The sequence below is a fragment of the Echinops telfairi genome, unplaced genomic scaffold (genome assembly GCF_000313985.2).
Source record: "Echinops telfairi isolate 266 unplaced genomic scaffold, ASM31398v2 ScPeMD7_60;HRSCAF=208, whole genome shotgun sequence".
NCBI lineage: Eukaryota > Metazoa > Chordata > Mammalia > Afrosoricida > Tenrecidae > Echinops > Echinops telfairi.
The window spans coordinates 19,520,567-19,534,637 of record NW_022103958.1 but is presented as its reverse complement, the minus strand read 5'-3'; the positions used below and the strand labels follow the sequence as shown (position 1 = coordinate 19,534,637).

Below are 14,071 nucleotides of genomic sequence, written 5' to 3'. Positions count from 1 at the left end.
CAGAGTCTCTGGTTGCCTCTGATTGAGGACATGTGAGCTGACTATCTGGAGGCATCCCCCTTAAACCTCTAGAACCCTGGTCATTGACCGGCTGGTTGTTATTTGAGCAGGCACTCCGATTCAGAAGGTGGCTCAGGTCTCCTGCGTGTGAGTGACAGCACCTGGACCCTGGACCAATGCACCTCACTACTGGGACTCCGGCCTCCTAGAGGACATGCCTCCCCACCCCCTCAGAGGCTCAGCAGTGCTCTGGAGCCCTTTCTAGGTTGTCTGTGTCAAAGGTGCGGTGAGCTGAGGGGCTGAATCAATGAACAGAACTGCTGTGTCTTGCCACTTGTGGTTGGACCTTTCCAAAGACATCTCCTCAGCGGCTTCTCCTGGGGCTTGGAAGATGGCATCTAACATTAGTTTCCATTTGGCAGCATCCAGACCGTCCTCCAGACCCGCTTGGTGTGGCCCGCTCAGTGGATACAAAGGTGTCTGAAGAAGCCCCAGAGAAGAGGTTAACTCCACCTCATCCAATCTGGTTGTCCTGCCCTGAGGAGACTCACAGGAGTCCAGACAAGGAGCTCTCTGCCTCTCCTCCCCAAGGCCTGAGAGGACAAGGGTTTGCTGGGGAACAGCGGCAGGAGAGCTGTGCCCCATGAAGGGATAAAGAGAACTGGCAATGGGCCGTTATCTTTTCGGGTCTTCCAAAGCTCAGAGCAGGAGCCCTCTCTGTAACAAGCTCTCTGGTCTCCCTCCTGTGAAAGCTAGAGGGTCATCTTAGAAAAGGGAGGGCTTCCAGAGAAGGGGGGACAATTCTGCCCAGAGCAGCACCTCTACCAGACCCCCACCCCACCCCTCAGCACTGGAACCCAGCAGCTTCCTCCTCAGCCCATGCGTTCCCCCACCCCGCCCCCAATGTGGAGTTCCTTGGGAAAGCAGGATGCTGCCTTTCAAGTCATCATTGACCTTGAACTTCCAAAATGTGTTTCTCCATTTTCCCCTTTTATCACTGTCTGGCTCTTATGCTTTGTCATTTCTTAAGTTCCGGTATTTAATATAAAATATTGAATGGAAACATGTTTTACAAGCAGGCTCTACTGCTAGATGGGGGTGGGGGACACTGATTTTCCTTGGCATTTCACAAATATTCCTAGTAGCTCCCCACCCCCAGCACCCCCTCCTCCACACAGATTGCTGGCCTGTCCTCTCAGCATTGTGCCCTCCGACACGGGTGGGGCTGGGGTAGGGGTGGGGGTGGGCCTCTAGTCAGAAGGGAGTTAGGACCCCAATGCTGACTTTCTGGAGTTGTCGGACTCCGTGTCCCGCGCTTCTTAGTCACTGCCAACGAGTGGATGCCAACTCACAGCGCCCTGGTAGGCCAGGGTCGAAGTGCTCCTGTGGGTTTCCAAGATGGTAACTCTTTATAGAAGTAGAAAGTCTCATCTTTCCCCCTGGGAGCCCCTGGTGTGTCCTAACTGCCAACCTTGCGGTTAGCAGGCCCAACTTGTGACCACTGTGCTATCAGGACACCTACAGTGCTTCTCAGCGCCTCCGTTCCTTCTTCTGGAAGATGGGGACCCCGCTCAATGAGAGAAGGCTTGTAAAAGAGTACCACACAGCAGTTCAATAAATGGAACACATTACTGCGATCACTTTAGCACTCAAGCATCGCCTGGTCCCCGAAGCCCTGGGCGTGTGAGCCAACTCTGCTGATACAGGTTCACCAGGGGGTCAGGCCCCTCTTCCTGTCAGACCTCCCGACATCCACACGCCATTCCTCATCTGCCTCATCTTTCTTCCCAGAGTTGTCTCCCTCTGCCCACCCCTCCTTTCCCTTTCTCCAGGACACCCGCCCGCCCACTGCCTCCTCAGTGGCCCTGCCGGGTCCCCGCTGTGTCAGGCAATTCTTCTTGCCCTCTGTCAACATCATCCATGCCCTTGTTGCAAGGGGGGGAAGCCACTTGTTTCAGCCAGCCCACCCCCGACATTTATCTCAGCCCCGTCCCCCTCAGGTCATCCTTCAATCCTCCCCTGTCCCATAAAAACATCTTGCTATCTCGAAACGCACATTGGCTAATTTGGTCTGCCTTCACTGCGTTTATCTGAGATCTGGCTGTCTGGGGCTTCCACTCTACGGGACGTTTTTCAGTCTGTGCTGTTGCCCTCACCAGGCTCTGAAGCCTTGCCTTACTGAGGAGTCTGTGAAAGTCTGGGCCCCAGCCGTGAACAGCTGTGGATGGCTGTCTGCTGCCTGGTGTTGGGGGCTGTGCAGCCCTCTGGGACACACGCCTTGATGTGGTCTCCTTCGCAGAGCCAGTTTGAGAACTGAGTCAGGATTCCCTGAAAGATGGCGCCAAGCCAGGAGTCCTCAGCGCAGCAGCTAATTTTCAGGGCAGTGCCAACTGGCACAGGGAATCGAATCACGCCAGGTCCGGTCCTGGTCTTCGTGAGAATCTCAACGCAGTCAGCTGTACAAGCATCTATCCCCAAGTCATCGCAGGATTCCAATCTCTCAACAAATAAAAAAGTCACTAGAAGGAAAGGTTTGAAAGAAAAGGACCAAGACCTTCAAATTTCCTCCAGATTTGTCTCCTTACCTGGCTCTTACCTATTCACCTGTAGGAAAACTCTTATTAGGTACGACCTGCCACGAGGCTTGGTAGATCACCGTCCTGAGAGTCAATGAATTAAGAAACGTGGATTCAGAATGCTTACAATTCTTGGGAGAGCCAAAGAGGGCACCGTCTCCTCCTGCTCTGGGGACAATCGTCAAGGGGGTCGGGAATGGGGGACGGGGACAACATGACTCCCTTCTGACACTTTGGACCAGATAATTCTGGTTGCAAGGACCGCCCTGTGCATGCTGGGATGTTTAGCAGCATTCCTAGTCTCAACACACAAGGTAACAAGTCACACACACACGCACACACGCATGCACACGCACCCACACACATGCACACACATTCAGGCATGACAATAAAAAAGGTCTCCAGGTTTTGCCAAACGTCCTATGGGTGGGGTGGGGGGTGAGGGTGTTATACACACACACACACCTCACCAGAGTCCCTGCTTGCCCCAGGGCAGTAGTGCAAACACGCTGCAGGGAGGGCAGAGCCCTTTCACCTTCTCCCTTCCGCTCCCCAGAGCACTAAGAAAGCAATTCCTAGAAAGGGTACAAAGTGGGAAACCAGTCTGCCCATGAGGCTGCTGACTCACAGGGAATCAACCCTCTCCTCTGGGAGGTTTCCGTTTCAGACGCTTGAGCACCGGGCGTCAGGCGGCAGAGAGCCACTCTGAGATGTGTGACTCTGGGCCGTCTGAGATGCTGCCCTCGATCTCACCCAGCCAGGTCACCAGGCCTGTGGGAAGTTGCTGACAGAGGATGGTCTGTACTTAACATGGACCTGGTGTGGGTGAATTCCCCTGGGCCCACCCATGCAGGTCTTCTCGGAATTCAGCTTCAATGGCCTGACCCAATGGCCCATGAGGCAGAGCCCTGGGCTTTCGTTGTCAGTCACTTTCAGGGACGGGGCTGCAGTGTGGAGCTTAACAGTCAGCTTTCATGGGGTCTGTGCTAGGCCCACCTGGTAGGGCTCTGGGACATACAGCATCCTCCACAAGCCAGCAAGGGGCTGTCTTCCGGGGTGCTTGTTAGAAATGCAGAATCCAGACCCTGCCCCAGAACTCTTTAATTTTAATCTCCCGCTTGACAAATTCTCCAGGTGGAGAATTTCCTATGGGCATTGGTGTTTCTGAAACCATGAAGTAGGTAACTCCGGGAAGGGAGGCGCAGAAGCATACCCTGGGCATGGAAGGTAGGGTTTATAGGTGTGGAGCAAATAGATAGAATGTAAGTCTGTCGCAGCAAGCAAGATGTTTGGGCAAGATGTTTGGGTAGGAAACCTTGTCACCTAACACTGGAGTTTATGGTTTGCTTCAGCCATTTATTTCTCCTGGGTCTCTATTTCCTCTTCTGTAAAGTGGGGACAATGAAGCTTACCATGTTACCTTGAAGGACTGGCTTAAAGATTGAGGAACCTGGGAAAGCACTACACCTGTATGTTAGTACACCCGGCTGCAAAACCAAAAGGCACTCCAAAGAAAGGCCTGGCATCAAATGTCCACCACTGAAAGCCCAGTGGAGCATAATTCTACTCAGATACACCTGGGATGTGTGTCACCTGGCTTGACAGTAACTGGACTGGCTCTTCTGAGTCCTGTACAAGTTCAGAAATAAGGGGGCTGATGATTGGAATGGTCTAGGAAGATCCAACAGGGAGGTGGGGCTGGAGGAAGTCTTCTCAGATTCTTGAACCTGGTTACATTGGACCAGGTGCTACAGTGAGATGGGAAAAACAAATTTTGCACATGGCACCTACCTAATACGGCATGTAGCCTGGGTCACACACAGCAACAAGGGATCAACTTTTGCCCACTGATTCGACAGTCTGCTGCTGTTTACCATTGTGAATCCTCGAAACACACACTTGTTACCCACCAAGTGCTTTGCAAATGATACAAAGCAAGCTTATGCAATGCAGTCTTTTGAGAGAGGACTGTGTCAAGAAGCCTTATGCTTCTGAACCCTGGTTTGGGATAGAAGGCAAGGAACTTGGCATTTTGCAGAGCCAGTTTTTGGCTCTGAAGGAGCCCTGGTGGGGTAGTGGGTTATGCATTGGGCTGCTAACTGCAAGGTCAGCGGTTTGAATCCACCAGCAGCTTGGCAGGTGAGAGGTGATGCTCTGCTCCCGTGAGAGTTAGTTTCCGAAACCCACAGGGGCAGTTTTACTCTGTCCTTTAGAGTCACCATGCACTGGAATCAACTCAATAATGGGCATTGGGAACCTGTGAAGGGTGACTGGGCTCCCCACTCCTAGGGAGGTTCACAGGTAACTAAATAAATTGTTGGTAATAAACTTTCTAACCAGGTTTATTAAAAGCATTTGCTACGTACTATGTTTTCATGTTCCTGGGTGACGTAAAAGCAAGAAGGCTCGGAGGTGTAGTGGTTATGCATTGCATTGGGCTGTTGACCGCAAGGTCAGCAACTCGAAACCCCCAGCCACTCTGCAGGAGGAAAACGAGGCTTTGGAAACCCACCAGGGCAGTGCTACCCTGTCCTATAGTCACTATGAGTTGGGATCGACTTGGTGGCAATTGGGTTTGGGTGTAAATAAGGTTTCACATTCAGCTGCTAACTGACAGGTTGGAGGTTCAAGTTTGCACAAGATGCTAAGAAGAAAGGCCTGGTGCTCTACTTCTAAAAAAAATCAGCCTTTGAAACCTGAAACACACATGGAATTGATGGCAACTGGAGGAAGGAAAAAACATCTTGATTCTTAACTACCACTCTGTTCATCTGGGGCTCTTTTATCACCACTTCCCAGTTGAGAAAACTGGGGGCAGGGCTTAAACCCCAGTGGGTCTGCTTGCCAAAGCCCATAGCCTATCCACCTATAGGTCCAATGTCTGGGGTCATCGGAGCACCTCAGGTCTGATTGCGAGGCTGCCCCGCAAGCCTGTGCTTTTGCTATGACCCCTGCCTCTCTCTGTCTCCGAGAGTTTGCCCCGAGCTGCTCCAGAGAAATGCTGTCTTCTGGCAGGAAAAGATAAAAGCGGCTGACACAAATGAGTCACCAGACTGGCTATAATTAACAGTGATGCGAGAGCCAGATGCAAAAGGGGCCTCCGGACCCTGGCTTGGTGCTGCCCCGGTTCCGAGCTGCGCTCGGGGTAGGGCAGTGTCTGTGGCTGACCCTGCTCTGCTGCAGAAAGGTTTGAAACGAACCCTGGATTGTTCACAGGTTCCCAGATATCGGGTTTGCTAGGGGCAACCCCAAATTAATCTTCTTATTTACAATTGAAAAACCACAGAGCAGAACCAGAAAGCGAGCTTATAGTTTGTGGATAATGGAGATCTTTGCGTTCACACTCGGCTGCCCTGGAAGAGCTAAGTCGTTTCCAACCTGCTGAGCTGATTTATAGCAACGGCCGTTATAAATTCAGCTGTACTAGGTGTTCAGCCTGTGCCCTCCTGACCCCCGTGATGTAAGCCATGAACTTTTCAAAAGACCAATTCTCATTAGCATCCTTGTATTCTTTTTTTCCGGGCCATCTGGAATAAGACACGATGTCTTGCGATGGTAACCTGATTAAAAGAAAACTCTCAAACGCAGTTCCCCACACACATCCCCAAATCCCTTCCTGATGCAGTGTGAATGCGGCACCCCCTCTGGTGTCCAGGATGGAGAATTCCCCACTGAGATCCCACAGTGGGGTCAGGCTGAGGAGAAACTTACTAGGGGTCATCCCCCAAGACATCTTCTTACCTGTTTAAAAGAGGCTCAACTGGCCCCAGGGGATGGGGACCCTAACTCTTGTCCTAACACAACACAGCAGAGAGAAGCAAGTCACTTTCCTTTTGAATGGACTTTAATTGAGGGCGCAGTGAGAAAGGCAGGCTACATGGTTCAGTGGTATCAACAATATGCTGTAAATCAACACCCAGACAGTGATGCTAAGATTTATACACTTTCTAAATTTAGTTATCAAAGAGCAAATCATTATCAGGTATATATACACATCTATTTACATAATCATTTCCAGCAATAGTAAATAACATAGTCCTTATTTAAAAAAAAGCCACACACACACACTCAACCACCTTTACACAATAAACTCCCTTGCACTAGTTAAGTCTTATTTTTTTTCACATATACTTATCAACCCAAAGTTACGGTACTTAAGTTACTAGGAATAGTTTTGCCAGTGGGGATCCTGAACCAGCCCCCATTTTCTTTAAAGTCACTTAAATGTTTACAACTTAACACCAGGACATCCCAAACAATGAAAATGAACTCCACATCTTTTGTGTGAGGAGAATATATATATATATATACCTCTGAAGATGCAAATACTCAAACACCCCTGGCCCTCCCAGCAAGAGAAAAAAAAAGAACCACAAAAACATAATCTCAGATCTTCAACCACAGTTTTTCTTAAGAGCACTGAGCTAAGGTTAAAATAGAATTAACTGATTGCTTACAATTCGTGTGTATCCATTTCTAGAGAGACATACTGGTTATTCAGATTCTTTTTTCAGCTGCTTGAAACACACGGTTTTTTTAAAGAGTGGCCTGGTAGAAGGACATCCTGCCTTCCAGGTTCGCAGCCTGCCTGACCTCCGGAATGTCGGATGAGTCTCACCCCCAATACCTTGGACTCTGATTTATTTCTTGCTGTGGCGGTTAGTAAATGGAAACCATGGCAGAGTTTACATTAGCAGACACATACACATGCCATGGCCTATAAATACTCCATGGTGGTAATGGTTCGACGACTCCTTTCCTAGGGAAAATGCAGGTTAGAGGGAAAAGGAGAGCGGGGAAACATGATCAACAATGGCTCTCCTGACAGTGGAGAATCCAGACCCAGGGAGGAGGGGCTTTTGCCTAACTGGGGGCATCAGCAGCCACTTCACCAGGGCTTGGCGGGTCAACCGAGAGCACCAGCTTCTGGGCAAACCTGGCAGGATCCAGTGGTACCAGCATCTGTGTTAGAAGTTAGATGAAGATAGACAGCCATTCTTTCTGAGAGGCGCGTGAGGGAGGATTTTAAAGTCCGATTTCAAAGTAGTTTGCACACTGTCCTGCCTGGGACGCGGACCCCTCAGAGCGCCAGCTGGAGCTTGGTCATGTTTCTCTGGTGCATGTTGTGATGGCGAACTAATTCATCGGACCGGGCAAACTTTTTCTGACAGCTGGGCCACCGGCAGCTGAAGGGCTTCTCACCTGTTGGCACAATCGCCAGTCAGACACTCGCAGCAGAAAGCTCGGGCACACAGTCAGTCACCAAAGGCCTGTGTCCAACCATCACACGGCACCCGCTCCGATTCCCCAGCACGCTCCCTAACTCCAAGAACGGGGCTCCCTTGTGGAGGAAGCCTTGACACGGCCGCGCCTCGGGGGCCCTCAGCAATGAGAGTCGGTGGAAATGATAAAACAGTGCCGAATCAGCAGTCTGGGGGAATGGGAGAGGGGAAATGAGTCTAATGAGTAGAAATGCCTCCATAATGTGGATTTAATTAAGGAGACAATCTGGCCTCAAGCACAGCTCTTGCAGTGGCTTGTGGGCCGGGTACAAACGCTCCCTTCGGCCACCTCAGGAAGGACAGCATTGAGCTGACCGGGGATGCAAAGGCTCAGAAAGGTGTGGTGTGTGGCCCTGCCCTGGGTCCCAAAGTTGCCTGAGCATTGAGAGCTTATGTCTAGGAGTATAGGGGTGTCTGTGGCTTCACGCAGCCGCCGATGATATTCTAGATGGGCTGGGTTTCCAAGTCAATACTGATGCCAGTTGGGGGTTAATTATTTGTTTCTTCTGCCTTAAAGGATTACCCAGTGTGTAATCCTTACTAAAATGGAGATTCTAGTTGAAACAAAAGTTTTGGGATTTTTAACAAGCTTGACAACAAATCACGGATTCTCTAAGGAGCCCCAGGAGGCCCTTCCAAGGCTCATGCTCTGGAGGGAGAACAATGAGCACTTATTAAACGCACTTATTATGCATGCCAAGAATTGTCCTGGGTATATCATCTCTATAGATTGCCTCGCAAACTTCCCAGCAGCCCTGTGTGAGAAGTGTTAGTCTCGGTACTCTACAGATGAGGGTGACAGCTGGCGAGAGGCAGATCCGGGCAGGACTCAGGATTCAGGTTTGTCTAACTCTAAAGCCGGTGGGTGCCCTCTCCTCTATCATACCTCACGGGCCTAGCCGTCCTGGGCTACAAGCTATGCCTTTCTCCCGGATCACAATGCCAAAGGGACAACCCCAAGACGGCCCAGAGGATCTTCTGGGGGTATGGCTGTTCTATGCTTCGTGAGCACTGGGCAGCACAGCACAGGGGAGACATGCCCCAGGTGTAGAGCTAGGAGGAGGCAATTGAATAGAGCCTTCCACCAGCTCCTGGTGCCATCGGGCACTTCATAGCCATGCAGATTTCACAAGGGGTTCAAGAATGAGGGCTCTTTCCTCCCAATTGTGAGCTCAGGACTACCTCAGAGAAGTGACACAGGCAACATCCCCACCCAGGGGAGCAAGACACCAAGTCTGTGCGGACACCCTGGTTCTGTTGCTGGGGCAGCCTCTTTGGGTTGAGCAGCTAGCCCTGCACTTACGATGTCCCATCTGTCTTCACCGTCCACTCGGTTCCTCTGCTCCCCTTTCCACCTCCAGCTGTGCTGTCAAAGGTCTCTATTTTAATAGGCAAATCCCAACCCTTTTGTTCTTGGTCTGCATCCTTCTCAGTCTCTCAGGGGCATTTGACTTGGCTCTCCTCTCCAGGGAGTCTCTCCTCCCTGAGCTTCTGGGTGTTTCTCCAGCAGAGAAGGCAATGGGAGAAGGGCAGTTGGTGGGAGCTGGTCGGACTAGGTTTGCTACTCACTAGCTTATGGCTATAGAAACATCATCTCATCACCACATGCTTCCGTCTCTTCATCTGTGAAATAGAGACAAAGCATGCCTGCCCGACTCTCCTCACAAGGATGCGGTGAGGACAAAAGGAGGTAAGGCCCCAAGGTTTACCACCAAGGCGGTGCAATTTCCAGCCTTGGAGAGAAGCGCCCGTACTCGTACTCCGTGGCCAGTGAATGCGCGCCCTAGTCCCTCTCTATCTCTCTATCTTCTTATGAAGGACATCACATCCCCTCGCTGATATTCCCTGGACAAAAACCACGGCTGCTCCCAGCACATTCGTTTTTTAGGCAGAGCAAGGACTCAGCGCTCTGAAAACAGTGTCATGAAAGGTGAGCTCTCAGGGGATGAAGTATTAGGTTAGCCAAAATTTCTAGGTGTTTTTTTGGGGGGTGGGGGGCAGGAAATCTGATGATCTTATCAAACAAAGTGATGAAAATGTGACTAAACTAGTTGGGGGTGCTAGGGATCTAGCTCTCCTTGTCTTTATCATTCTAGACACAGACACGCACCTCTCTCCTGAATTCTCCCCTTCCCTTTAGTTTAACAATGTTCTCCTTGGTCATTTAAAACCAGGCATGCATTATTGATCCTCTCCGCTGGGTCTACCTACTTAAAACTTGTACACGAGTCATTTCCAATCTCTCACAAACCACTTTAGCATCCATTTTTAAAAAATAATGAAAAATAAATGTGAAGAAAAGTTTACGCACTTGTTTTACCTGTATGAGTCCTGGTGTGAGTCTTCAGGTGGTCGGACCGGGAGAACTTGCGCTGACAAGTTTTACACTGGAATGGTTTCACACCTAGATGGACAGAGAAGGTCTAGCCACAGCCCTAACGTAAAGGCGCAGTGAGGCCCACAAGACCGACGTGCCTGTGGCCTGAAGAATCCAGGGTGCTTGCAACATCATCTGCCTCTTCCTGAGATTTTCCCAAAACCCCAGGCCCAGCGGAAACCACCTGATTCTGCACGGTAATCCTTGAGGACCTGTTTCTCACGTGGAGCAACCATTCCCTAACCTCACATGTCCAAGTTCTCACCAGCTGGGAGAGGATAGCCAGGTCAGAGACAGAAAAAGTGAATCCCATGCTGCGATTGGGATTCTGCTCTCCACCACCCTCATTCTTTTCAGATGCCTATTGTATCTTGCGGCCAACCACAAGGGGAAATCCGTCGTTCTGTGGTCTTGGGGGATAGGGGATAGTTTTCTTTCCTTTCTTTTTGTTTTAAGATAAATTCCCAGAAATTAATAAAAACAACTATATATTGGAAGACTGAACACAGGGCTGGCCCTCTCGTCTATATGTAATCAAAAAGAGCCGTATGATCAACCCTGGCCCAAGGGAACCGTTCCAGCAGTGGGAAGCAACCCTACAAACCTGTGTGTCTCCTCTGGTGTCTTTTGAGCTGGTCTGAACGAGAAAACCTTCGTTCACAGTCCTTGAAGTCGCACTGGTAGGGTTTCTCACCTTGGGGAAGACACATACTCTATTTAAAAACAATCTTGGAACCGAGAAGGCGATCTCTCCTGCTCAGGCTGTCCAAGCATGCGTGAGGCACTTGGGCAGCAGCACTTCTTAGGGCGGTGACAGCTACTGCGGTGTGAGACAAAGGCCCATCTGTGCATCAGCCCTCGCTGAAGTTAGTGGTCTGAGTCTACCCGCAGGGCACATCTGAACGATCAACCCCTGAAAACCCCACGGATAACAGGTCTACTCTCGACACACATGGGGCTGTCCAAGTCAGAACGAACTTGGAGGGAACTGGTGTGATTTTGAGGGGCGGGGATAGGTTCACAGACGAGGGGTATAGAAGAGGGGGCTCGGTGAATAAAGAACATCGTCCTCTCAAAGTCGGAAGGCAACAGGATTCTACCAGGAGTTGGGATCTAACACTAGTCAAACCCAGCTCTGCCGCTTAAACTGGGGTGGGGGGGCAGTTTCCTTAATGTGAAATGGAGCCACTACCTCAAGAGAGTGTGTGAACAGAAGAAATACCGCAGATCACCCAGGTAAAGGGCTTACAGCTAGACTGATGATCCACCCAACAAGTCTTAACTCCCAGGCAGAAACGGAGGCCTCTCTTCTGGGATCAATGGGGCTTGGAGCCGAATACCACAAATTAAGTGTTTTATGGACACTTGAAGCTCTCTTTTACTGACTTCTCGATACTGAATCAAGCATAACCAACCCATGGTTGTGAGGTGCTCAAGTTAAACCAGAAGCACTTGTGTAGAAAGATTTTGGTAGCCCTTTATCTGGTGGCATCACTAGGGTCACCACCCCCAGGGACTTCCTCCAGTACCAGATCATATAGAATCCTTAGTACTGTTACGGTCACTTTTAATCATACAATAACATGATAAATACGGCTTTAGGTTGCTTAAATGCAACTATTTCTTGGGGTAGATGAATACTAATGAGAAATTTGTTTTGCAAATCTATGTTGAATTATTCATTAAATTATTAGTAACTACGTGAAAACCCCTTTTTATTTTTACTTTTCTTTAAATACAACTTCATTATCAAAAAAGTTATTGATATAAGTTCACAAATACTAATTACCTCAATAGAGTAGCTAGAACACAAGACATTTTATATAATTAGGGGGATATAAAAGCATCACTCACTACCATCAAGTTTATTCCAACTCAGAGTGACCCCATAGGATAAGGCAGAACTGCCCCTGTGGGTTTCCAAGACTGGAACTCTTTATGGCAATAGAAAGCCTCATTATTCTCCCAACGAGCAACTGATGGTTTCAAACTGCTGACCTTATGGTTAGCAGCCCAACACATAACCATGACGCCACCAGAACACCTACAAAAGCATCAGTAGCAATGAAAACAATAGCAAGTGCTTTGAACAAGCGCTGGGGTAACCACGTGATTTGAAGCTTCATTGTAACTGGGTAATAATGGTCGCTCTGACTGGATTATATTACAGTGCACAGATTTTCATGCATTATCGGTGTATTGATACGAGTCAAAATTGGCTTGGTGACAGTGAATTTGGTTTGGTGTTTGAAATTGACACAGGTGAGCTTCGCTTATGAGAAAGGTTTTATTTTTTAGCTACAAGAATAAAACAAATCTCTGCAGAGACACGGAACAAAAACATCAAGATGGTGTTGATGTCCTCCCTCTGTGCAGCCTGCCACTGCCTTTATCAGAGAAAAGACAGTGGTGTGATTTCACAACCTCCAGCCTCAGAGCAGAGAAACCCCACCCCTGTCCTCTTTAAAGAAAGTTCAGCCAAACCCTGGGAACTGAGCCCAAGAGCACCGAGCAACCTCGTGTCTTCCCACCACCTTATGAGAATTCTGAGTCACCAGGATTCCGGGATGGGGAGCAAGCCATCCCAAGATCAGTCAGGTCCTCGGGATACTGAATGGCCTCGAGTTAACTTTGCAGCCTTGTGACTGCTTCTGTTTTCCTGATAATGTATATTCCCACTATTCCAGAAACTCACCATTCCTTAAATCCTTGTCCACTTTGCTCACATAATTGATGCCTACCAACTGCCCTTCATCTCCTGCCCACTTTCTGCTCATCAAGGCTCCCAGCTCTCCCAGATGCCACTTCTGCAATGCCGTCTTGGGAACTTGGTGTTCAGATTTAAACACTTCATTCCCTCATGACAGCAGTTATTAGACTACTTCTGCGTAGCGTGAGCCAAGTCTGGGTTTACCTTCTTCGATTCCAGAAACTGGAGAAGACAGCTGCTCCTATTCCATTTTCTTCACTTTCTCTCGACTTCTGCTCATCCTTGACTTCCTTTGTCCCACCTTACCAGCCCTTCAGTGCTTAGCCTGAAGTCCTTCCTTCTCTGAGGAGCCTCCTCAGATGATCCTAGTTCAAATCAACATCTCTTCTCAGCTGTTCCAGGTTCTGACTTCGTCTGCTAGTGTATACTACTCCTTCCTTGGACAGCTTGGTTCTAAAGAGAGTATCATCTCTTAGAGGAAGCAGACAGTGGCATGGAATAAAAAGGCAGGCGTTTGAATCCTGGTTCGACAATTATTACTGAAGCGGCGGGAGTGGTTAAATAATGCATGCAGATAGCTGGGGTCACAGCAATTACATAATGTCAATGACTTAATAGTTTGTACTGTCATTTTATAAAAAGACAATATTGAATTATTTCCAGGCGAGGCCTGCAGAATAGTCAGATGCCAGCATGTCTTCGTCTTTCTCCCCCTCTGCTTTACTCGTATGCTGTCCTCCTGATCACGGGTCCAAGGTATGTGAGACGATGTCCCATCATCCTCCCTTCTAAGGAGCATCATGGCTGTACGTCTTCTTCCAAGAAAGATGGCCTCCTTCTTGTGGCAGTCTCTATTATTTTCACTATGCCTCATCAGCTATATAATCCAAATGCATCAATCCTTCACATAAGGTGATTAAAAATACCATGACCTTGACTTGTCTCAGGCCTGCCTTCTTCCTCCGTCTGACATCTTTGTTTTCCCGCAGTTTAAGGAAGTCTTTTGCAGTAAATTTATCCAATGCAATATGTCATGTGATTCCTTGACAGCTGCTTCCATGTGTGTCGATTATGGACCCACGTAAAATGAAATAGTTGACAATTTCACTATTTTCTCCATTTATCG

General features: G+C 49.0%; 1 protein-coding gene across 1 annotated transcript in view; it reads right to left on the bottom strand.

Annotated features, from left to right (window-relative positions):
• Positions 1-6,402: 6,402 nt before the first annotated feature.
• The window catches only part of WT1 (WT1 transcription factor), a 40,612-nt gene continuing 32,943 nt past the window's right edge, over positions 6,403-14,071 (bottom strand). The window contains exons 5-7 of the mRNA XM_045291153.1: positions 10,840-10,929; positions 10,170-10,262; positions 6,403-7,778 (exon numbers count right to left, since the gene is read on the bottom strand). Of these exons, the coding sequence (XP_045147088.1) occupies positions 7,657-7,778; positions 10,170-10,262; positions 10,840-10,929 (305 nt within the window). The 3' untranslated portion in view covers positions 6,403-7,656. The remainder of the gene's footprint in view (positions 7,779-10,169; positions 10,263-10,839; positions 10,930-14,071) is intronic.